At 40.9% G+C, this 26,668-nt stretch overlaps 1 protein-coding gene across 1 annotated transcript; it reads right to left on the bottom strand.

Moving 5' to 3' along the window:
- Positions 1-17,707: 17,707 nt before the first annotated feature.
- On the bottom strand, positions 17,708-19,897 carry vrtn (vertebrae development associated). Its single transcript, XM_076083684.1, has 2 exons — positions 19,586-19,897; positions 17,708-19,456 (listed from the first exon to the last, which is right to left on the bottom strand). Exons 1-2 carry the CDS (start codon positions 19,895-19,897, stop codon positions 17,708-17,710), a joined length of 2,061 nt encoding a protein of 686 aa, XP_075939799.1.
- Between the last annotated feature and the right edge of the window lie 6,771 nt (positions 19,898-26,668).

The raw sequence follows: 26,668 nt of genomic DNA, 5'->3' as shown, positions 1-26,668 counted from the left end.
CTTGATTCTGCGTATATAAGTATATGCGATTGTGGGGGTAGTTGTGTTTTTCATAGCAAGGATGAAAGGCTTTGAGATGAGAAGAACAAGCCCTTTATTAATACCTCACAGAGATTTATGTGCAATCTTCCACTGTGGCTCAGCGGGGCCACATATTGCAGGACAGTAATCTCAACCATGGATTTAGTGCCACAGTCAAAGGGTCAACAACCTCTCCACCCACACAGAACTCTGAACATGTGATTGATGATCTAGACCACAGCAGGAAACAACAATGCTCAGCCATATCATTTCCGTCCGCCAGTACTGACAGCCGCCGAGTGAGCATCATTCATTTCCACTTATATGTCAGCTTTCTGAGAGATTTAGACATACAACAGCATCACAGCAGATAACTAATAAGCACTCTGTCTGAGGAGCTCGGATGTTCTTTCCTCCCACTCTCAAAAAGACATGTTTGTTGACCCATGCAAAATATTATCCGTATCATTGCCTAGCTATCTTTTATACAGTGAGTCATTATTTATGTGTCATATAATTAGTGGTCGGAATCATTTTTTTGTAAATTAATACTAATTTCAGGCACACACTAGAAAAGGCACAATGAGTAGGATTTTTCTTTAAAAACATTGTACAGACAGAAGTGATCCCTTATAACCCACTAGAAGTGTGTGGGGGTGTCTGTATCTGCAGAGACTGCCCTCAGCCGTATAGTTTGAAAGCCCCTGGGACAATTTGCTGAGACACATTGACATGAAAATGTAATTATAATGTCATTAAATGATAATCAAAAACACAGCCATCATAATTCCCGCAGGGCCACTACCTCCACATAGCCAGCTCAGTGCAGGGCCTGGCAGGACCTCAGCTTGGTGCTATTTAGCAAACGTCAGCATGCTTCAACGCTAAATTTAAGATTAGCATTATACCTGCCAAACAACAGCATGTTAGCATTGTGAGCATGTTAGCATTGTGAGCATGTTAGCATTGTGAGCATGTTAGCATGATGAGGGAGCATTAAGATCACAAAGCTGCTAATATGGCTGTAGAAACTGTATAGCGTGTTGAATTTCAATAAATAATATTTAATGACGTTATTTAAACCCAAGATTTGACTGGTGACTATCTACTCATGAATAATCAATGTTATCAAGAAAAATGGGAAATCATTGGACAACCTTTCAGCACATTGTAGCCTAATTCAAGGTCTGAGAGAAAACTAGACTTCTGCACCTCTCCTGGATTCTGTTGTCAGGCTTTAGAAGATCTAGCCTGTGACGGGAGACTTTGGGCAATCGCAGGTCATTTCAGGGAGAGGGCGTTCTTATTATTGGATGTTCTTTTCCAGAAAACTGCCGACTCTGGGCTACCACGTGAATAACAATATGCTGAAAGGTTATTTTGGAAATTTTACCTAAAAAAAAAATTCCTCTATAGCTCATATTCCATAACAATGATCATTACATTACATTACATTGCAGTCATTTTTCAGACGCTTTTATCCAAAGCCACTTACAATTCAGATCCTATCACATACACCGTAGCACAGCTACGGGAGCAGCTACATTTATGCTTGGCAGGATAAACAGTTGATGCCAGTATCTACAGTAAAGTTATGGCAATCCTGGAATAAGCATTTAGTAAACATACAATAACCCCATCTTTATTAAAGAAAACCATATTCACCCTTCAATCAAAGACCCACATTATACTGCCAACCTGGAAGTTGGATATTGTTTGTTGACCCGCTCATTAACCTAAAAAATGGGTTCATCCTGGGTCAGTCTGCAAGTGGTATTACTTAAAATGACCATTACAGTATTGCTTGACTGTTTTTGTCCTCAGATCTCTTTTATTTGTGTGAGTCATGTAGTTGTAGATGCTGATTTTTTCATTTCAAAGTTTCTCAAGCATTTGCTTTTCTTGTCACTGAAGCAAATTTGGTTCAGTTACTATCATTTATAAGTCTTGCATGGCTTGAGAAGCAGCTTTAGGCCTCATCGATATTGACCTAACGTAAGCTTTAGATGTGTTGCTTCTTTGACGAAGATGAGAGAAAAGCGATGCAGCCGTGGAGGAGGCAATTCTCTCTCAATGCTTCTCTCACACTGATTCTCCAGCAGCAGTTTGACAATTTGCCCAACAACAGGGGTTGGCAGAGGCAGGGAAGCATAGATTTTTCTTGAGTGAAGATATAAACATCAGATCATTCAATTCGAGGAGGAGGTTTTTTCTCAGTTTGTTCGTCTCATACCTCAGGCAGATCGGCCCGGACATATTTGTAAACCGAGGAATGCGCTTTTAAGAATCAGACAAAAGGCACTACAGTATTAAAATCCTTCCTTGTTGTGTTTTTTACCTACCCACATACCTTGATCTCTCCAAAAGATATTTATCAAACAAGCCTGTGTGCTTGCAAGCCAAAAGCTCCGTGTCTCATTACTGCATTAAGTTTTACAACAAAGATGTTAGGGATAAAACCATGTGTCTCCTTTGCAGGACTTTTCTTGGACTCTGCAGGATGATTTACTTTAGAAAGTAATCCTTTCAACTAAGTTGTGAGCACATTTTTTATCTGGGTAATTGCCATTATTAAAGTGTGCCACACGTGGGCACAAGCTTAGTGAGGAGAGAAGTGTGTAGAGGTTATTAGGCATTGTGTAGCTCAGCTGGGATTTTACGTAGCTTGTGCCACAACATCAAGTCACTGCCACTTATCTGCTCCATTGACTGTTAACAGACTGCAATAACACTGGACATTGGAATGGGGAACAGCTCCTGGTCTGCCCATTTGGTGATGAACAGTATCTGGCTCATTTCACAATCTTCACATCATTCTCCTGGCTCCTATAGCCGCTCAGAACAAGAGACAACATTCATGTACAAAAACTACACACATGTAGACATTTTCATGACTTGAACCTAGGGACCTTGATCTATGAGGTGTATCCTATGAACAACATTTTAAAACCCACAGATGTTAAATTTACAATGGAAAAAAAGCAACAACTCGTTAAAGCAACAAATAAATGGCCTTTTGCTTGATAAATGATTAAACAATCATGAAGATTTTTGTTGAATAATTGTGTAAAGAACGACTTATCTATTGAAAGAAGCTGTAAACTAAGAACTGACGTATTCAGTTGCTTGTTTACACATGATCCAACAGCTACAGAGCAACATTTAGATGTGTGTCTCTGACCCTTTAGCTCCATTTTGGTCTCCACCACCTCCTGAAGGAGACCTTTGGCTCTGTAGCTGCTAAATGCTCCACTATGTTCACTAGCTAGCTGCTAGTATAGTGTATAGTGCGTACAGTTTTTTGAGCTGAAAACATCTGCCGAAAAATGAGGCTAGAGAGCAGAGAGTGTTTTAAAACAGTAAAGTTGCGGCACAGAAAAACGAAATAGTAAAAGTGAAATGTTAATTGGCTTCATGTATTATGACTTTTTATGATCCAATCACATTACTGAGCTGTCCTGCAGTAGCCATTGTGGCCTCCATTAAACTTGTTGTGACTGTGTCTCATGGTATTACTTTGGTTATGGACATTTTCAAGTTTTGTAAGAAAATGCCCAAACTGTGCTACTGCTTGCACATTAGGATGAATAGTGTGTCCTGTAGTCTGCAGCCTGTAGCAAGGATTCATATGCAATGCAAGCTTTGTTGAGACTGGATTTCAAATACAATACATGTCTATATACAATACGATTATTTGGTTTTCAGCACCTCAGCACACACACACACACATAGAAATGCATAATCGTGAGCAGGTGGCTCTAAGTTTATCCTCCCTCTCTCTTTCTCTCTCATAAAATACAATAACTTCTTCTACTGTGTCAACAGCTGGAATGTCTCGCCTCTGCAAGTGGCTGCAGAGAGCCTCTTCTCACGAACATGGTGGATGTGTGGAGGAATAACTCAGGCAAATGGAAAAGTAAACAGCTGCGGGTGGTGAGGGTATTAGAGGAGATTATGCAGGTGGCGAGCTGCAGGGCTGCCCCATTAGCATCAATACCGTCCTGGCTTTAGAGCAGAGGTGGCATGCTGCTCTTAAAGCCCTGCTCCTGGGGCCCCTCACTCCACTCTAGGTGTGTGGCTACGCTAAGCTCGCCCACATCCAGCGAGGGGTGATATTGGCTCAGCATCCTTTTAAAGCTGGAAATGGGGGGTTGGGTGTGTGTGCAGCGATATTATAAAATTAAAGTTGTGTGTTTATCTCACATTTCATCGTGGGTCCCCGAGGGGAAAAACACATTCACTGCTGAGGCTTATTAAGCAGCTGGTCGAAATTTGGAGGCAACTAAATATCCAGCAGCCTCTCCTCACCTCTGTGCTGGATAAGCAGTATGGCATTGTGGCATCAGATCAATGCAAAATGTCACATTTGCTACAGTATTTGACAAGCTGTGTCATTCTTTCGATGTGGCTAAGTGCACTTAGCTGAGAGCAGCATGTTATATTGACTTATTTATTTGTAAACCATGTGATGCAAATTATTTAGCACAAGACTTGATTTGATGATGTACTCATTGTTTTTGCAGAGCCTATATTTTCCAAATACAATCACAAGGAGGAGCGAGGAAAGAAGGAACGGAAGGTCTTCCAAGACTTCTGTGTGTGTAGATTGATTGCCAATTAGACAGGAAGACAGCACTGTCTTGGTTCAGGTTTAGGGACAGGTATTGACGCCCCAGGCCCTCTCGCTGTGCCTTTGTCTGGGATTTTTTGATAAGGTGCTTTTGTGTTACTAGGGGGGCATAGAAATGAACCGCTCTCCTATTTGCACTCTTCTGTTCTCTCGGAGGGAGCTGCTTTTTGAATGCTAAACAGTGTTGCTATATCTTCAAAAGGCGACATTGGATTGATCCCTCCGAGCAACAGAGAACTTTTCCATCAAATCTGGGATCAATTTACCTCCGTGCCCCACCCAGCTCCCACCATCTGACGGTGAAAACGCAGACCTAAAATAGATCAAGATCTGGAATCTCGGGGTGTTTGCTTTTGTCTGGTTCTTTGAGATTGTCTATTAAGAACATGTGAAGACATGCATATCTCTCTTTTCAAGATTACTCTACTAATCCAGCATCAAAGCAGAAAATTGCAAAGGAAAATACAGATATGTCCAAACGGAAATGGCTCGCATAGCACTTGGGTATCTTAAATAATATTTAATGTTTGAAAGAACCAAACCAATTGCAGACACAATATACAAACTATAAGAATAACTTAGGTCTAACTAACGTATCTATCTTGAGACATGAATAAAGCAGATGATATAACAAATGCAAATGCTGATAATTATATGAACACTTTCATTTTCCAAGTGTTTTTATTTTCCGATTCCAAGTTACTGGAGTAGACTTGGAGTAGACCAAGTAGACTGGAGCAACATTATTGCTATTTCCTCCGTTAAAGTGGTTCCAGCTGTTGGCAAGTTGGAGTAAACAAATGGCTTCATCACATCTTCAAGTGACGGAGTTCAAACGGATTAGGGAGAAGGTGCTGTAGCCAGCTAATGTGAGTCAATTTCTACTGACTGGACGAGTTGAGGAGGGTTGAATATTGAAGTGTGTCGTGAATTTGGAGCCTGCCTCTTCTCTGAGAGGTTGATGAACTATGTTTTCTCGACCTCCACCAGAAGAGTGGATGTTTCAGGGGCCATTGCGTCGAGCAGTTTTCGTGTAGCACAACGTCGCCGGCAATTGCTTTACAATGTGTGCATTTGGTGCATGTTTAGCCATTGTTCACTGTATGCTTCTACATTGTGCCCATGCATGGATGGATGAATCAACGGTACTCAACTTGGAAAGAAATCACTCCTCAAATCATTCATTAAATGCTCAAGGATTTACAAGCATGTTGGAGTGGTTTGTTTTACAGCCTCCATTTCACATCAACAACATCATGCATAATGGTAATTGCAGTCATCTGTGCATTCTAAACTTAACTGATTGCCGTCTTCATAAGTATCCATACGTATGCACCTTTAAGGTAACTCTTCCCCTTGCCCACGTTGTGCCATGAGAGGAACGGAGCGAGGCCTTTGTGGCATGAATGAGGAAGAGATCCTGCTTATCCTATTCCTTTTGGTTGTTTGGTTTATTCACGAGGAAGCATTATGTTCTCTATTGTAGCTCAGATAGTAGCGATAGACTCCTTTATCATCCAAGTGCTCTTCTTCTCTTTCAATGCTCTCTGCAGCTTTGTATGTTTGTCTCTCCTCACCATCTTATGTGACATTTGGAGGATGCTATTCATGGAGACTTTGCATTCTCGTACTAGAATAATATGATAGTTCTTTGAAGTTTAGACTTTGGAGCATTAAAAATATATATTTGAAGACTCATTTGACAGACTAAGTAATTACTTTTTTCTCTTTATTTGTGTTTATCTAAAGACGTTTCTTTGTTCTTCCTCTGTGTTGTTTGGAAGACGACGATGCCGTGGTGGATATGCAGCACAAATAAATCATACAATCTCAGTGTAAACAAAGGCACTAGATAGGCATAGTCATGAGACAGAGAACCAACTGGATGAAAGAAAACCTTACCCTGTTTTTATGTTTGCAATTCCTGAGAGCGCTTCATGGCACACTTCCCAGACTTTGTTTATGTAGTTCAACAGGTAAAAGACTAGATGAGATACATGTTCAGTGGTATCTGTGGGGACATCAAGTTATAAAAGCAGGCAACAGATGCATTACATCTCATTAAGGATCAGATTCTAAATTGTTGAGTCTTTATTAAAAGCTGAACAAAGGGATTAGGAAAGACTTTTGAAAGCCAGAGAAAAGTTTACAATACAGTCGTATTTCGACCTTACCAAGGAGGCTGGAAATAAAGTTTTTGCTAACTACCACCAAAGTTTGACATTTTGGGAACTTCACCTCATGCTGAGAGTTAAATGAGAAGGTCAACACCTTATGTTCTTATAAAGCTACAGCCAGCAGCTGCTTAGCTTTGCTTAGCTTTAAGAGTGGAAATAGGGAGAAACAGCTAACTGGGATGAACATGGACAAAGAATGTTCCTGACTATGTAGTTTCACTGTACATTACAGCACGGAAAATCAGTTCAAACATATTGTAACTAATTGAAGATGTCTTGATTTTCAAATTCTTATAAATTTCATATTTATTAACTACAATTTTCAATGAACTCCTGTACAGGATGACCCTAACTACTGTCTGAAGACATTTAACATCTCATTCCAAACTAAATTGATAAGTTGGTTGGCAACTCTTTTAACTATAGACGGAGCCAAGCTCGCAATATTTCTCCGTTTCCAGTCTTTATGCTAAGCTAAGCTAATCGCCTGCTGGCTGTAGCTTTACAGTTAGCATACAATCGTGAGAGTGGTAGCGATCTTCTCATATAACTCTCAACAACAAAGAGAAGAAGTGTATTTCACCAAATTTAAAACTGTTCCTTTAAGCTTGTCTCGTATCAAAACACAGTTCAACCTATTGTGACCCGTCAATACAAAACCATTTCTTGCTGTTAAAGTATATTACATTTATAGATTGCTTCAAGTGTTTATTATCCAAAGAGTCTTCTTTATTGGAATGTAGCGATAACTAAATTTCTGATTGCTCTGAAGTTGATATCTTGTTTTCTCTCGCTTTCTGCCTCTAGAAGAGCAGTACGAAGACTTGATAAAAAAAGATATAAAGAGGGAGAGACGGACAGAGAGAGATTATTTAAGACAAGAAAGATAGACAGAGAGCGATGTAGCCTGTGATTGCACTGGGATCCTCCCCTCATGCCCAGACATCCTCTTGAGTATTGCTTTTGATAGCTGACTTCATTGAGTGTGAGTTTACTCGCAGAGACACTCTCGGCTGATAATGAGTAATGCAGTCAATATTCTTTTGACAGACGAAACCTTACGGATTGGACACAGCAGTGCAGAGCTGCTACCGCCGCTTGCTTCAAACGAAACACCTGGCCCAGGGGATCGGTTGGTCATCTGTTGCACGGCTCCCAGAGTTTGTTTCCAAGGCTAATAAATCAAGACAGATTGAAGCTCCAGCCTGCAGGGGAAATGCAATTTAATTTACAGTTAATGAAAACAAAGTGACGCCCTCCTCTTCAATGTTCTTTCCTCCTCTCCCGGAGCTATAGTGACTATATTTATATAGAAAACAATTGATTTTCAGCCCACACACAGGCGGTTATGATTGCTTCGGATGCAGTTGTAAATACAGGTGTACTGTAGATTACTAAAATATTGTGGTGCAGATTCAGTAGGTGGAATATAATATTGTTTGAAGTGTTGTTCCTTCTTGCAAAGAGCAGAGAAAAATTCTCAATTGAAAGAAACGTGTCCACGCTCTGGTTTTCAACATGCATTTACTTTTAACCTCAAATATCAGGCGGCCATCTTTGTGTACTAAAGCCAACACAAGCAGAAAGGTCAACTGAGAAACTAAAGTATCCTTTGCTGTAACTTCCTTGGTTTGTTTCAAGTCCATTTCAAAATCAATCTGACAAATCTATTTGCTTGTCCCGCCCTTTGAGCTGTCTGCAATCATTCTACATCCTGCATTACATCCATCTAACTGTGTATATTTGTACATGGGCCTAGAATCTCTGTGGCAGTTGGGAGGAAGTTAGGCTACGTCCACAGTAATACCTTTCTGTTTTGAAACAGGGTTTTAAAACGAAAACAATCTCCATCCACACGGGCGTTTCAGCATCGTTTTAGAAATGTTTTCCGTCCATGCTAGCACACCTGAAAACGAATATCACATGACTATTCACTGGGCATGCGGATGCCGGTGTAAACAGGAAGCAGATTGGTTGCTTGGTTCCAGAAAATACAACAGAAGTTATAGTACTCTTTAATAATAAAAGGTCGTGCTTGATACTTGATCTTCCTCTCAAAGAGACAAATTTCGTGAAAAAGTTTTCAAACTTAGTTACAATGCTGCGGGTCTTGCTCTATCTCTCTCACTCACACACTCACTCTAATATTAACACTTACAAATCAAAGTTTTAATCTATTATGGGTCAATAAATTCTCACTCGTTTCATAATCGGTTACTTCTTCGTTAGCTCTTTGTGCTACATAAATATACACATCAGAAGCTTTGTCCTTAGTTCAGACAAAATGAACACAACTACAGATCAGCCGCTCTCCTTAAAACACGTGTCAAGCCTCCCGATTCCTCAGGAGACTCCCATTTGTATTGGCTTCTCCCGGTTTCAGTTTTCCGATTATTTCTACCGATTCACAACACATTTTCACACCTTTGCTTCCTTTGTGTTATCACAACCTGTTTCTACAACTGTACATTGTGTAGCTATTAGCCCTATGACTCTAGAAGTTTACAGTTCCCACTCGGACAACAATACCACTTCACCAAATGTGACTTCTCATGCTGGGTCTGCCTGCAAAGCGTTGCACTTTTAGCTACTAAAAGCATTTGTAGACGGCGACAGAGCATGCACAGACTCTCTACGGGGCAGGTGCAGAACATGAATAAATGAAAGGATGAATGATTCATACCAGAGGGTAGAATTATTCTTAATTCTTTCCTGAGAATTAAAAATAAAATTAAAAGTACTCAAAATAAAAATGCTATTTCAGTGCATTGTTTATTTTTTTACTTTCATTTTTTTAAAGTCACATGAATGCAGGAAACAAAGTCTCTGAAAATGAAATCTGAAATTCTCCATATTATTAAGTTTATTATAAGTGTTATTATATCCATATCTACCTGTTCTACATTTTAAAAAGAAGTTTGGGTATTTTTTTCCTCCTTATTAATGATGTTCAGGAGCAATATGGTCCAATTCTCCAGACACAATCAAAGAGTTCTGCTTTTAGAGCAGGCAGATGAACAAATGCACTCAGACAGAGGATTTGGGACTCCTCAGCCTTCGTGTGAAATATTACAGACCTGATTGGAAGTGACACAGCTATAATTCAGCATGGTGAGAGGGACCAGCCTTTGCTCCAGCACACTCTCACTCACTCACTCACTCACTCACACACACACACAGACCACACGGTACTTGGAAATTACAGCTAATTGTCTCACATTTGCATCAGTATATTGTCATTTGCATCAGTATATTGTTATGCTTAACCTATTAGAACTACATCATCAATTATTATACAGCCTGCTGGCATGGTGACAGTGCACGCAAATAAGCACTAATATACCCCTAATGTTTGAGACAAACAAAAGCACCGGATGATGTTTCCATAGATGCGGTTAGAGTTAGAACGGGAATAGTCTACAGCGGAGGAGTGTGTGTTTTACTCTTTTTGCTTGACATTCACGGTCTGTGTTGGTCGTATGAAATTTACAAAAATGTCACACAATCCATTTCTAACATCTGCGTTGTGGAGCGCAAAGTTCCTTAACCTTATATGGGAGTTTTTCTGCATTTAGCAGATGCACCTATTAATATGTGGAGATTTTAGATTACACGAGAGTGTCATAATTAAAAGGGATTCATTACAGGCCAAGAAATGACAAGAAAGAAAAAGGCAGGACAGTCTTTTTCATAGGATCAATGTACTTTGCAAGTCGTACGCCTGCATTTTCATTATCAGCAATACAGAAAAGCCTTAGCCCTAATGTTATTAATGTTGTAATCTCATTGGATTGATTATGTAATGAAAGTCACCAGATATTTCTTGGTTATGGATTATGTTGCAAGGAATATGAAATAGTATTTTTTTACGAGTATAAAAAAATCCATAACCTTGTTTGTGTGAAAACCATAGAATCCCTTACACACAGCCTCACACGCTTATCACAAGGAATGAAGCTCTCACAAGGGCAGTCGTGTAGAATGCTCAGCCTGTAGGTGAAAAAAATTTCCCCAATCGCACGTCTAAGATCTTCATAGTTCCCTACATTTCTTTAATTATTACAACCCTGAGGCGGTCTGACTGAAGCTTGAGACGCAGCAGGACTACAACACCTGCAATAATTCAGCCTGATACAATCAGCAAAGGACATAAATCGACACAAGGCACTATTTGATTCAGCTGATTCAAGTCGGCTTTACAGAGGTTTGTTTCGTCTAAAACTCTGCTGCACAATTTAAGTGCAGTCTCTGTTAAAGCTTTTTTTTTTTAACTGCTATTGAAATAGGTTGATCTCAGAACAGCACACATCGCTATTAATTACCTGAAAACATCTGTCCTTCTTGCCTCAGGACTCTTTGCTCTAAAAACACAAGAACAACTGAGCTCATTTGAAGGTGGAAGCTTAAAGAGCAGAGTTGGCAAGACCGGGTCAATTTCAGACAAAAAAATGAATCAGAATCGTTCTGAATTATTTCACATTCCATTAAAAAGACACAAGATAATTAACAGTAACAACTATGAGGTTGTGTAGAGACTGGCAATCATGCTGTCACAAATGCAAAAGCTCTGAATTAAAGTGTTTGCTGGGAGTTATTAATGCAGACAGCCAGTTATTACCCAAACTCTAATTTCCCGCCCCGACTTCATAGCTATCCCCCTGTACGTTGCTCGTCTTTTCTTGTACCGACACTAAATCTGGCAATTAGCTCTTATCTTCTCATTTTGCAGACAGAAGCGGTCGTTGAAATGAGTTCTTGGTTAATGGTCACGATGCTTTTAGTGTAATCGCAACCCTGGACATTAGCCATTAGGGGAACCAACAGCTGTGTTACACCCATCCAGCTCACAATAGAGTTCACATGGTCATTATGGGAGGTTCCTAATAAGACTCTCTTATTGACACAGGGGATCAAAAGAGGACATTAGTAGTGGATGTGGAGGATAGTTCTCCCGCCATTTTGACAAGCACACTTATCCGGCATTCAGCCGTCACCTAGAACACAGTAACACTGAGCCCTGTAGGCAGCTGAGGGCATGTCATTGATGGGCGCGCTTTAAATCTGCCTGTTTCACAATATTTAACCATGAAAACTAGTGTGACATCATGGCACTGTTATGTCTGTATGGTGAGCTGCATCCAGGAGAGGGTTAGCTTAGCTTAGCATAAAGACTGGATTAAAGGGGGGGGGGGGGGGGGGGGGGGGCCAGGCAATCACAAAGGCAGGAAGTAAAACTAAGCACGGCACTTAAGGTGAGTATATCAAAATAAAGGACTAAACGTATGAATGAAACAAGGAACACAAAAGAAAACCCCCAAAACAAAATCTTCAACAAGCAATTATCTCCTTGTTGCCTTAATTTCACTCAAACTCAGTTTTCCCAAGATGTCAGGGTAAGACCCAAGATAGATGGATGAACAGATGGATCATAGAAGTTTCAGTCTGCCTTCTAGTCTTTGGATCCGACTTTATTGAATTTAGCAGTCCGGCTGTTCTGCTCTCTGACTTGCAGTTTGGATGTTGCATTGAGGGATGAAGCCTTTGGCTCTCCCTGGCTTGCGTTGAATCAAAATTGAACAGGTTGTAGCACTGTACGAGACCACGGAACAAACATACACAAAGGATTATGTGACCGCAAACATGGATTACCCATCGAGGCCTTTATTTACCTGATCTGTAGGCCTGGTTATCATCTGTCGACATGTGGTCTGGTGCTTTAGCAGCAACTGGGATCAGAGTTGCTTTAACTGCTCTTTTTAATCCCTCATATCGCTCTGTCTTTCACACACAAAACATACTCACTTTCTCTGTCTGCCTTCATTCATCAGCGAAAAAAAAGAATCACAGAAAGATTGATTCAGCGCAAAAACAAAGCGTGAAACAGCTGCAAGAAAAACAAGTCGCAGGAGGTTGTCAATGCAGGTCTCTGATCAGAACCTATATGTATGTGTGCGTTTGATGACATAGGAGTCTCTGGATGCAACAAAAATGGCAAACTTCTAAATAACTTCACAATGAATGTGAGAGGAAATTGATCGGAGCAATATGAGGCAGCAGTAAGTAAATAATAGTTTCTTATTGAATTAACTAATGCTTTCCTCCAATGGTTTGCGATATTAGAATGCCTTCGAGTAATGCCTTCCACAGGCACAACATTGTGCAAAATTAAGCATAGAAATTGCACATTACTCATGGAAAATTCACAAAAAGCTTCTTGTCTCCTCGACTGACATGAACAATTCAGAACCCCCATTCCTCAAGACGTGCACCTAGAGGGAAATTAATTCACATCAGCCTCATTTTTAAGTCAAATATAGTCACGCTGTCCCTGTGTGACTGCCCGGGTTTAATCTCTTTCCTTTTCACCATAACATCTTCTGATGCTGCTAACAGAAGACTACATGTACAGTCTTCTGCTTTTGCCAGCTAATGCGACATGATGCTGAATCACATTCAGCTGTGCCGGCTGGTAACGACAAAAATATGGATATTATTTATGATGATTGAAGGGTATCTTTAAAAATGGTCTCAGACTATCAGACTATGGGTAATCCATCGAGGTTCAACCAGTAAAACTTTAGTTTTAGGGATGGAATAGAAAACTTGGGGGGTGTCAGACCCATAATAAGCTTTGTATCTACCATCTTACCTCTAGCTCACTGTTAAATCCTGGCATTTGATGCAAATTATTATTTTAGTTTTGCATTACTTGCATTTAATAACCTTAAAAATAACAAATACAGGGAACGAGTTTGGAGTGTGCTGGGACAAAATAATCCCTAACTAGATCTCACAGATGTCGTCTCTTTATTTGTCTCCTTCCTGTACTCTTTAATCCCTCATTATACAATTTGTTTCCCAGACCTTATCTGGTTTCTGCATTACTGGCTGCAAAGTTGGATTATGTTTATTAATGGAGTTATCACCAGAGATATCTGCACTACACACCCTGAGCCATGCAGTAACACATTTTCGGTCCAATCCAAAAGTGTGTGCCAGAAGCGAGTCTTTTTATAAAGGCAACCAAAACCAAGGAAGCGTCTGAAGAGGACCACTGCCACCTAGTGGGCAAACTGTCTACATGTGTTTGAAACAAAGAAACTTACTGAGGCCATTTGTATACATGAGATGTACTTAAATGATTGTTGTGAAACACATACATGTGGGATCTGTACATTTATAGTTATGCATGAAACGAGGTTCATTTAGAGACGGCTCAATTTTGGAGTTGTGGTCATTATGTGCAAGGATAGATTAGAAAATGTCACCCTATTTCAAAAATGTCAGTTTGAAATTGCATTGCTTTTCCACTTCTCTCCTTCTTCACTTTACACAAACCGGGGTCAAATATCAGAGTTCTTGTGAGTTCAAGTCGCTGCTCCTACAGAGGGTAATTGGCAGCAAACCACGAGCCTCGAGAGTCTCACAGGTCTGTTTTGTTTACTGAGAGAATGTGGCATCCTTGAGATGCCTCTCTGCTTCATCGCCCTGTCTTTCTGAACCAACTGCAGTATGCTAATCCTTGAAGACGTTCACTCCCACCTGCCAACCCTCATTATTTTCATGCTATTTTTAAGATAAACAATGTAGAATAGCTCGGCGCCAGTGAGACTTACTCCTATCATAAGTAATGAAGATGGAGATGGCAAACTGGGGAAGAAAACACAAAGATGTCATCAAATATTTGCTCATGCCAAGTTGCCCTGGTGATTCTGAGACACCGACCACATGAAAATAAACTGTTTAAAGTTGAAATATGTCTTAATTGCCAGTCAATAGTTCTCACGTGGCTATTGACTGATCCAGTGTATGATAAATAATGTGTACTTCATATCACATTTTATATTACTTCATATGTCACCAGAGCACTTAAAGTATAAGTTAAACTCTGCCATAAAACTATTAGATGACTTTGTAACATGAATGATGTATTTCTAGTGTTTTAAACTAATATATACCACCATGAGACTTCCCCAGTTGATTTACTTTGATTACAAGTTTTCTGAAAACGTATGTTTAAATATGCAAATTATATATTATCTTATTCGCCATTTAGCATACATTTCCAGAACAGAAATCTGAACATTGGATGAAGCCAGGCTGAAAATTCCTGTTTCACTTTGTTGACATTTTAGAATCATAGGTTTTTACTGAGGGAATTTTGAATATGTATTTGTATCACTCCATAAATCAGAAAATACTGACAAAGGCCATAAAGAAAAATTTAAAAAAACATCTTTACCATGTTTTTAGTAATAAAATGTTTAAATGAACTCCCCACAACTCATCCGACTAACCGGACGAGCTACACGAAGTTCAAGCCTCGCATCTCAATCACGTTAACCTTTAATAAATCCTTTTTTTGGTCCTTGCTTTTGAATCGGGCTGTAAATTATATATAAACAAACCCCTCTGCAATAACCTTCAGAATATAAATAGGAATGAAACTGGAGAGTAAGGTGTGTGTCAGTGCTACTGGAGGGGAGAATTAGCTAGCTCAGAGTCTGAGAAAAAGCTAATTTAGAGAAAACTTTAAAATACATGTCATTTGAAGATAGTTGAATAAGGTAAAACATGTAGCTTGAAGATGTTACCATGAAACTACCCCAGTTGATTGCCTACAATGACAATTCTTTTTCCAAATTTTTATGTTTGAGTGTGCAAATGAGGCATGAACTATTGCTAACTTCTGGTGAATAATTTAAAATAAATCTACGGACGTAAATAGACAAAGTAGTAAAAATATAAAAACACCCAAATGTATATTTTGAATGTTACCTTTCCACTAGTCTGAAAGAAAACATGTTATGGAAGCCAAACAGCCCAAAATTGTTGTTTTTGCCTGTGGTGTCTCGCATTAAAGACATTTATAATTGAACAGGTGAAAACAAGGACGACTATCCAGACGTATTACTGTAAAATTCTACTCAAACACATTAAGTGGTGCAGTCACCGGTATCACCTGATCGGAACAATGGTTTGCCCCCCTGGCCTTCTCTCTACACCTCCTGCCCTCCCCCCAAACACTTGGATGTTCTTGGCCTTATCTCAAACACCTCCAACCCATGCATACAATTAGACCCTTCCCCCCTCTCTCTGTACTCCACTCTTGACCATTACCTTCATTAGCATGAGCACAATTGGCTACACAGAGAAATGTCAGTGGGCAAAAACCACAAAACCGGTCTCAAAGCTCATTCCTATTCTTTAGCCGCTGGCTCGGTTTGATCTCGTTTGCACATTTGGATGTGGTTACACAGTGGGAGTGATTTGTTCTGTTTGTTTCTCTTTTTTTTCAGCACACTGGTTGTCAACATGAATTAACTTAGCAAGACCCGGCATGTCTTTTGGGTCAATAGTACTGCAGAACTCTGCTACTAATGTGCGATGTGTTAAACTGTCCAATTTATCCCAACAGAAAATCAAATCAACATGCAGCTGATGGGGCATGAGATTAGGAGGGCTTATTGGTATGCTTCAGCAAGAACAAGGGCTCACTGACTTGGAAGGAGGACCAATTGATTCGAGAAAATTACAGAGATGATATACAGCGTTAGATATTGTGGAGAATAACACAACTGTTGGCTTTAACAATGTTAATGGTCTGCGTGAATGAGCTGACATGATGAAGCAGCATTAAATACCCCGGGATATGAGAACTTTACAAGCAAGCTCGAAGTAAAAGGCTGATGGTTTACTGGTATACAGCCTAACAGGACACCTTACCTACAGACCGACGACAATGCAGACGGCCAGTTTCAGACATGCAATGATTAAGAAAAATAAAAACTGAAATATGATATTTAGGGTTGGAACAAAATGCGTTGGTTCACGTCGTGAGAAGAGGAACTGGAACTTTATTTACTGAAAAACATTGCATAGTTAGGCAAATATTCCCCAATATCACAAGGAAATAGGTCGTTTAGAAATGAACGTAGCGGAAAAAAAATAAACTATTATCATTTATATTCAGTTTTCAAGACATTTTTTCAAAAATAGAATTGTAGGAAAATTCAAACTTCACAAAAGGGTGCATGGTGGTTTTAAGGCAATACATTCAACAGTGTCATGGGAACCATTTCAGTGCAAATACAGTGTGAGCGTGACAAAACTCAGTTTCTATAGTGTTCATCATCGCAAGTCAAGGAGGCATTTTGAAAGTATGTCATCAAAAAACATCCAAATCTTGAGACAACCCACTTAAAACTTCACGCACAAAATGTGAGTACATTCAATAATCAAAAGTAGAAGTATGAAAAAAAAAAAAAAGGACAGGAACCCTGTTTACAGAGGATGTTTGAGGAAGGAGTAAACTCATCTCCGACATCAAATACTGACAGCCCTTTACATTAAAAGAACACAACAAAATAAAAACATTAAATCTCCAGGAACCTCCCAGATCAACATCACAAACATCGACAAAAGGAAATTAAAAAAACAAAAAAACATGCATTTAAGCATCGATAATCCCACTACAATGAAAACAAAAAGTACAATGCTTAGCAAGAATTAAAAGAGAACGGAGGAGAAACGGCTTCAAACTAAATGCCATTGAACAGCTTTGAACTGCCCTTTTGCCTGGAGGGCAACATGCAGGGTTTAAACTCAGTTTCTTTTCACACATGTGCAAATGTCCAGGAGGGAGGAATGAGCCGAGGTGTGGCGGGGCAGAGGAAGGACACAAAGCATTTAGATGCTAAACCAGTGTACTTAACAGAACGTGAAAACATGGCGACTGCAATGTGTAGGTAGTGTGTTTACAGTTAAATGCACAGGCAGAGAGATGCATGAGGTTTTTGTGGCTGAGAAGTTCTCCAACAAAGCATTCAAGTAGCTCCTGACATCCAATTTATTTTATTAGATAAAAGCTTTTACACATTTACCCATGAACCAGTGACACCCCGTGATGCAAGGCTCGCTTCCACATGTAGTATGTCGAGCGTGGGGTGAAGGGGAAGTAGGACCTGAACTCTTTGAACGTGGGGAAAGATTTCTCCTCGAAGCGTTGCTGCAGGAACAGCTTGGCCTTGGCCTTGAAGTTGGCCAGAGCCACAACATCCATCGCAAACATCTGCTCCTGTATGGGTGCCTTGCCGGGAAGGGTGTGCTTTGAACTCGGGGCATCAACGGGGGACGTTTCTAGATATTTAGGACGTTCAACAAATGGGAGCACATGCTGACTATCCATCCTCCTCTGCGTCATCTTGTCTTCTGTAGCAGCGATCTCCAGACTCTCCGGGAAGTTGATCTCTGCGTTCTGTGTGACAATCTGCTTCTTGCGTTTCTGACTGCTACGCCAAAGCCAGTAAAAGCAAGGGGACATGGAGGGGAACTTGAGCTTGAACTTTGTCAGGGACCATTTGGACTTTTGGACATGAAGCTTTGCAGCATCTCGGAGCTGTTTTTTACTCATGTACGCCATTCTGAAGATTTCGTGTTTTCGCCTCCAGATTCTCCCTCTGGGAACGAAATGCTGGTTGCCGTTGAGCAGGACTGGTGACAGACTTTTTGGACTTTGGCTCTTGTCAGCATCTGAGCTGTCCTCACTGCTGCCAACGCCGCCTTTGTAACCGCCGTTGAACAGCATGGCCTCTCTCCTCCAGTTGTAGTAGGTTGATCTGGAGATCCCCGGGAAATTCCTTTTGAAGATCCGGAAGGGGAGAGAGGCGTTAATGGAGATGCAATTTTGCAGACAACGCTTAGCTTCCTGCATGTGAGCTACATTCTGGGCCCGCTCCAGATCCAGCTTGCCGAGGCTGAGGCCAAACATGCTGACCATGCTCTCATGGGGGTCCGGCTCATCCGGCTTGGTTTCGGGCGAAGACCAGGCCTCCTGTTCCGTGCTCTCTCCGGGGCTTATCTCTCCGGTCGACGATGCGGTGGAGAAGTTACCGCCGGATTTCAGGAGCTCGTGCTTCCAGTTGTAATACGACGACCTTGATATCTCAGGGAAAAACTCTTTAAACTGGTGCAGCGGGATGAGCTTGCCTTCTAAGTAGCAGGCCTGCAGGAAATACTTAGCCTCGTACCTGGCTGCTGACTTTTTGCAGTGCTCCTGCGTCTGCCTCTTCCAGCGGTAGAAGGTTCTCTTGGTGATGTTGTACTTGTCCTTCAGACCTGGGTAAGAAAACTGCGATTCCTGGTTCAGCAGCTCTTCGCTCTTATACTCACTCTGCTCGCTGTCAAGACTTCCAATCGCGAGGTCACTTGTCTGGACTAGTGCCACAAAGTGGTTCGGCTTGAACGATGACCCGGACTGCAGCTCGCCAGACCACATGATGTGGAGGGTTAGCGTCTCACAGCCGTTAGGCCAGGTCCTTGGACGTATGATGCGGTTGAAATAGGGTCGGATTTTGAGGTTGAACATGGGGTAGATGGAGTAGACGTTGAACTGTAAGACTGATGAGAGCGCGTACACGTGCCACATGTTGGCGTAGGAGCCGGGGAAGCAGGACGCTTTGACATCTGCATCAAAGATGGCCTCCAAGACTGTTACAGGCAGGTTCAGCATGTCCTCAGACTCTTCAGCAGAGAGGCTGAAGCGAACAGCTTGAAGCATCATTTTTGAATCGATCATCCCAGACAGGTAGTATCTCTTCCACAGCACCATCTCCACTACTGTCCGTACCTGTGGGGAGCAATATTAATATTACAAAGTTCACGTCTTAACAGATAGAAAGAGACCGTATTGATTATATAAGTGCAACAGTGTACATTTAGATCATACAGCTCAAGATTATAAACCATCACTACTCACCTGTAGCTCCAAGCTACGTCCAGTGTTGCCCACTAACAGCATGCTGACTGCATCAAACAGCAGGTTGCCCTCTCCATGGCATTTTAGAGGCAGGAGGCCCAAAGGTGCATCGGGTGGGTACAGGCTATGAGCTGTGCTATCCACGCCTGTCCACTCAGGGAAATCCTGACAGGGGGTCTCTGGGAGCTGGAAGGGAGCGAGGAACTGGTCCACCTCCAGGGCCACTGTGGTCAGGGCGTCCAGGCCGGAGCTCTCTGTGGCATCCTGGAGATTCCCCAGAACAGACAACACAACCTCCCTCCTCTGAATCATACCTGGTTATTTGGTGGGAGATGGAGGGAAAAGGGGGGGGGGGGGGGGGGATGGTGAACAAAAGGTAATGGAGGAGAGGGAAACTCTCTGATTCTGAGAAGTTTAGTGATACAAAACAATAGGGGGTAAAGTTTAGAGAATATATTCATGCCCTTGTAATTTGTAGAATAGATTATGTAGATTACTGTGCTCTATCCACACTCAAACAACAGCTGCAGCTTAATCACTGTGCTGCTGGTGCAGTTTAGTGTCAGAACAAAATAAATACATCTCACATGTTCCGAATTCATTGAACTAGATCAATTCCTGCACAATTAAACTGATCTACAAATGCATTGGCTCCGTCACTCACCTCATTGAGCCATGTCTAGCCAGTTTTTGTTTCATTTCAGCAAAAGCCAGTACAATTTGATTATAGTGCTGTGTTTTTTTTTTGGCTGTAAAATATTACATATTGTGATATTTAAAACTTAAAACTAAGTATCGCTTCCAAAGTCATTACCTACAAGGCACAGTTTGTGTTGCCTTATGATTAATAGGCCAGTTTCTGTCATTTTAAACACTCAACCTAACCTCCGAGGTTTAAATCAGGCGTTTAACTTATTAACCCCTTACAAATAAACACAACATAAATGCGCGATTTAAAATGAAGAAACCGCAAAGCAAAACGATATTCGAAATAAACATTGTCCTACCTGATCGTCCAGACACTTAAAAATAGACTAAAAAAGAAAGTCACTTGTTTGTGGCGGGGGAGGGGGGGGGGGGGTTCACAGCTGAGAGTGTGTCTCTCTCTCTCTGGGAGTTTTTAGTCCATTGTATGCGCGCAGCTCCAGCGTGCCCTGTCCTCCGGTGAGCACTGGAGCTTTTGGGAGTGATAAGCAGCACCTCCCTTCAGGAAATGGTTAATAGCCAATTCGCTTTTTTTTGTCTCTGCGTCGAGAGACACCTCCTTCCTTCCCTCCCCCTCTTCGCTCCTCCTCAGGCAGACTACAGCCAGGGTCAATTTCAATGTAAAGTGTTAACAAAAGCCAACGCGTCAGGGGCCTCCAGAGCACAGAGGCATCCTTGTAAGTGAACAGGTATCGGTGCTTTTATGTTTCATCAACACGCTTTTGGACTTTGTGTGAAAACGACAATAAGGGTTATGTTTTGCCTCATAGCTAAACTATCTATGTTCCCTATGTGGTTTGCACACATATATTCTGAAGTTACTTTCACGGCTTGCTAGCCTCCTCTTCAAATCCTTAATGCAAATTTGCAGCAACTTAGACTGGCACAAATAGATTTTTGTATTTATTCTTCAGTCTGCGCTCCACGGACAGTTTGTGGATTGAAGTCAATGTATGTGCAGACAGGGTGTGGACATGAGCTTCATGAGAGGAGAGGAGGGCTCCAGTTCTGCTTGTTTCTCCACTGTATCACTTTTAACACCTCCTCTCCTGCCTTTTGCAGGATTTCAGTAATCAAGGCCTTTTGTTCCACGCACGCACAACAATCCCAGTGACTGTCCCCAACCCCCCATTGCCCCACTACTGTAGACACACACACACACTCTCTCTCTCTCTCTCTCTCTCACTCACTCACACACACACCAGGGGACAGCGGCATTTGTCCCCCACTGATCTGTCCACTCCAAGCGCTTGGCAGACAAGCTGGTGCCTGAGTTCACTGAGGTTCAAGACTTTGACCTAAAGCGAATCAGCTATCTAGACAACGTGTGAGTGTGTGGAGGAGGGGGTTACAAAAGAACGGGCCCGATTTCACCACTTTGGTTTGTATTTCTGACATTGCAAGCTGAGCCACTGCGTATAGACACCCACTTGTTAAAAGGTATGGTAATATGTGTGGTAATTTAGAACTCCTCTGTCTTGAAAAGAGCTTCCTTCCCTTGCCGTCATTGACCTGAAATATTTTGTAAATCACAGTATGTTAAAAAAAAAAGTACTGTAAGTGTTTAAATGAGGATGACGACATGTTTTGTAAGGAAAGGTCAAAGAAAGTGTGTAAAGAAAGTGTCAAAGGAGTGGAAGAGGGGTCACACTGATACCTATTTCATTGTAGATGTGTCAAAGCCTTTTTTACAATTTACTATTAATATATACAATAATATTATGTACATTAAAATAATACTAATATAGGTATGCTACGAGGTGTTCCCATGTTAGGAGGCAATCAAAATGCTCGCTTCATCCTCTATTCACCCTTTCACTTCTTTAGACAAACCTTTAAGGGACATATCATACATCACTCCTCTTACCTGTAGTGCTATTTACCAATCTAGGTTGTTATAGTTTGAGTTACAGATTGTTGGAGATATCAGCCGTAGGGATGTCTGCATTCTCTCCAACATAATGTGACTGTGTGGCTCTGTTTTGGCTGAAGAAGATGGTTACAGAAGATAATTCAAAGACCTTGTTGTGAGCAGTTTCTATTTCTTTCAACCAGAGTTCCTTGAGTTCTTTGAGAGAAGGCCGACATCTCTACGGCCGATATCTCCAAAACAAGGCAACTCACACCAAAACAATCTAGATTGATAAACAGCACACATTTCAGATAGAGGCAGCCGGTATGCTTTTTATTCTTTGCATCCTTTTCTTGAAGGATGAAATCAGGAAAGGAACATCTTCCATGTGATATGTAACAAGGGACCTTTAACCCACCCCGGTGAGGCCTCTCCACTTTTATCATCTCCCCCCTTTTTTGTCAATGTTTGTGTCTTCACCGTCTCCTCAACCCCCTCAGACTCTTGGCTGTAGCCAATCACACGCCTTAGGTGTGTAGATTAGCTGTGCTGCACTGCACTGTGAACAGAGTAGTGGGCTGGCTGCAAGCATTTAAAATGCAAATAGGGCAACACTGGGACCGGCTCCGGCAGTCTCTCACCTGCTGTGGCTGTGTGTGTGTGTGTGCGTGTGTGTGTGTCTGCGTGTGTGTGTGTGCAGGTGTGACTCTGTGTGTACTAGCAGGGGAAAGAAGAAAGAGATGAAGCTTGAAGATCTCCACACTATTTAATTCAGCATGTTGACCACCTGAATTGTTGAATGCCAAAACACTATCGCATGCAGAACTACCATGGCACTGAACAATGGCACTCACACATCGTGACTGGTTAAGATTTTGCACAACAAATTCAGTGTTCTTTGAGCTATGTTCCTGCTTTTTTAGTCAAGTTGCCTGCCACCACTTCTTCCAAGTTCCTCCACCTGGTTTGGACAACAATTAATAAACAGACCAGTTGCAGTCAGTTTACTATAGTTTGCTTACGTAGCTGTCTTACCAGCTTGTCCCAATATCCCAAATAGGATTTTGTGCAGAGTTATTTCAGTCAAACAATAGAATGAAATAACATGAATAGGACGACATATTATCTTTAAATGTAACACAATGTTTCACCAAAGTTAGTTTACTGGAATATCTTTCTCTCCACAACTACAGTAAGGCTTTTAATAAAATAACTGCAGACTTAATTGCCAAGATTGTCATCTTTACATTTATTTTAGACCTGAAGACAAGTTTTCAAACAAACACCATGAATAACAATTAATGCTGATGTCAGTGAGAAGAACATCCTCACACGTGAATGTGAGGATCCTCATCCTCACATTCATTCAGGAAATACTTTGCTGCATTAATTACCATATCTGAAAAAAGAGAAGTCAAACATGTTGAGGTAGACTATTCAAATTCATGTCACATTTTTCTAACGTTAAAATGCAAAATAGCAGAGTCAAAGGGAAAAATACTTGTTAATTGACGACGACAGTTACATAAAAGGGATTTGGTGTGGAGCAAATCCCTTTATCAAAAAACACATGGCAGTAGCACAGTAGGAGCTCGCAAACAAAGGAATGATACACTGCAGTTTATATGTTGGACTATTTGTATCGGACACAGGTGTATTCAGTTGACTCGCACTCATGGAGCCACACTCTGTCAGGATCAACAGGAAGAATGATGTCAGCGTAGACCACATCGTCTGCGTCCATAACCTAAAGACGCGCACGGCCAATTAACTTCAAAATTGGCCAAAACCACAAAAGATTTTGTTTTTGAAAGAGACTTGACTTACATTGTTGGTACTGGTCGTGTAACAAGACTCATCCGGCAGCTGGCTCCCTAAAATAAAGATAGCAATGCACACATTTATGTTTTACTACTATTGTGTAAAAAAATAGCCACTAAATACAATGGTACAGACTACAGACTGGTGTAGATTTCTCAAGTTCAGTTATGTAACTCTACAATTGCAAAATAGTTACCATCATGTTCGGAGAGGTGAAAACAGAACTTATAGGTTATTTGTAGCACATCTCCCGTAAGTGATTGCCTCAAACACCACAAAGTACATTGTGCAAGGAGACGTGTGTGCATGTGGAAGTGATTGTGTAGCCTATATGTATGGATGGGCGAGTCCGCGTGCAGGTATGAGACAATTCTCTGCAGCAGCAGTTTCAACAGACCCTTTCTATAGGTTCAGGATGTTTAGCAGAACTTACTTGTTCTTCTTCTGTTCACAACAAACAATGCAACCAACGTGACCAAAACCACACATCCCACCACCCCCACAGCGGCGCCGATCGTGTCCTGGTTGCCACCTGAAAATGCTAATTATAATCATTCAACAAGTCAAATTTTTGTATGGTGGAAACCCTAAACGAGTTAGATATGAAGATTGTTACCACTCTCATCATGTCTGCACACTAAATATGAAACTATAGCCAGTTAGCTTAGTTTAAATAAAAGCTGTATAGAAGAGGAAACAGCTACCTTGATTGTGTCAAACGGTAAGAAAATCACTTACCAGCACCTCTGAAGCTCAGGAATTGACATTCAATTTATTTAGTACTAAAAATCACATGCAAAGATGACATTATTGTAGTTTTATATGGGGTTATTTGTAGTATTTTGGGGCCAAGCATAATAACGTTGTGGATTAAACTGAAGTTGCTCATGATAAGATAAGATAACTACCTTATCAACTGTCTCCAGCTTCATATTTAGTGCACAAATGTAGAAAGTGGTAGCGATCTTCCCATTGGACTCTTGCCAAAACAGTAAATAAGTGTGTTTCTTTTAATATTTCAATTGAAATGAACTGGAAACTATTTAGTGAACCCTTAGTATAATAGCATCACTCAATAGGCATACGCAAGATGTGTATAATAATACAGACGATACCCTGAATGTAAAAATAATCAGCTGGAACATTATTAAAAGCTCTGCCTTTTTGCTGTAGGAATATTCATTTACATATTCAATGATATTTATTGGTTATTCAGCATATCTGTAAAATAAAAAGTTAAGATATGAGCAACAAAGCTTTTTTGTAAGAATAATACTGTACCTTGATTTCCAGGTTCTAGTTCTAAGAGGATTCCTCTTCCCTTCCCTTTACGAGCTTCAAAGAAAATACCATTTGTTATTATTCATTCCTTGCATTTAAAAGCTAGGAGCCCACTGGTAAGAATATATCATGCAGACCTGGGACTCGGACCTGCAAGTTTGGACTTCTTCACCCACAGTCGCCTGGCACCTAAACGTCTTGTTTTCAGGACTTTGAAAAGTGACAGTCAGGGTGCCATCGCAAGGAGACTCCTGTTTGATCTGATGTTGTGAGTCCTCTTGTATCTCAGCGCCGGCTTCATCCACCCACGACAGGCGGTGGATGAAGCGGTGATGAATGCAGAGTGCATTCTGAGTCCTCACCCTCTGATGTAGGCGTCTGGATCGCTCCATTACTGACAATCGCAATGTAATCACTTGTTTGGCTCATCTTGAGCTGCCATATATGAAAGCAGACTAGATCTTCCTTACATGGAACTGTAATATCATAAGCCCGTTCAGCAAACACCAGACCATCTCCTCCATTTACACCTGGAGGAAGAAGAGAAATAGGGTCAGATCTTCTACTAGATGTCCGAGATTAGATTATAAAACTATATCACAAGATCAGATTTGGTAAATGTTGCACTTGCCCGTTGTGATAAAAGATAACAGCAACAGCCTCATCACCATGTGGACAATTCCAGGCATACTGTGTGCAAATGTGCACTGTGAAAGGGAACCCTATAGGTTCACTGTTCTTACCCTGAACATTAGTCAATAGAGGTGTCACTTCCTGCATTTGCCAACTTCCTCAGCTAGATAAGGAAAATCAGGGTTTAGTTTTGTGTTTGGTGGAAATGAGTCAATAGTTAGGTGGAGTAGCAAATCCTATACCTTTTCTTTTTTTTTCTTTTTATACTTGATATTTTCAGAAACTATATTTCCACACAAGAATAAGAAGCAGAAGCAGAATAACAAGGAGAAAAAGAAGACGTAAAAACAATGTAGGGATTGGGGATCATTTAAATAGAGGCCCCTTCACACAGGACATTGTCCAGTATCCTTTGTTAAAGTGTAAATGAAAGGATTGATAAAATGGTGAAAATGTTCTCTCAATTAAGAGTGAATCACTGTAAAAAACAACATTTTAGACGTTACATGTTATCTTTGTAAACCAGCAAATATGTTTTTGTGATTCCAACTTCATATCTGGCATTTATTTGGATATCTACATATAGACATAATAGTGTTGTACAATATGTGTCATTTACAAATAAAAAGTGTCTCCACTAAATGTTGCACCGGTCCAAACAATACATTGAGGTCAGATCAGTTGATGCTACTCAACATAGACAAGAGATTAGAGCAATCCTTGTCACAGGAGGGGCCCATGGTTATCATCATCTGATAATTATGGGGACTACTTTCATAACCCATAAGAAC

This window comes from Anarhichas minor, unplaced genomic scaffold (genome assembly GCF_050575085.1).
Source record: "Anarhichas minor isolate MPS153535 unplaced genomic scaffold, ASM5057508v1 ptg000136l, whole genome shotgun sequence".
NCBI classification, from domain to species: Eukaryota; Metazoa; Chordata; class Actinopteri; order Perciformes; family Anarhichadidae; genus Anarhichas; species Anarhichas minor.
The sequence above is the reverse complement of the archived record's forward strand: the minus strand, read 5'-3'. Positions and strand labels throughout refer to the sequence as shown.

Excerpts from the sequence above, each read along its gene's own strand:
- vrtn (XM_076083684.1), bottom strand. The coding sequence starts at position 19,897 with ATGATTCAGAGGAGGGAGGTTGTGTTGTCTGTTCTGGGGAATCTCCAG. Across the intron at positions 19,457-19,585 it reads GACGTAGCTTGGAGCTACAG|GTACGGACAGTAGTGGAGAT; the intron begins GTGAGTAGTGAT and ends TGCTCCCCACAG.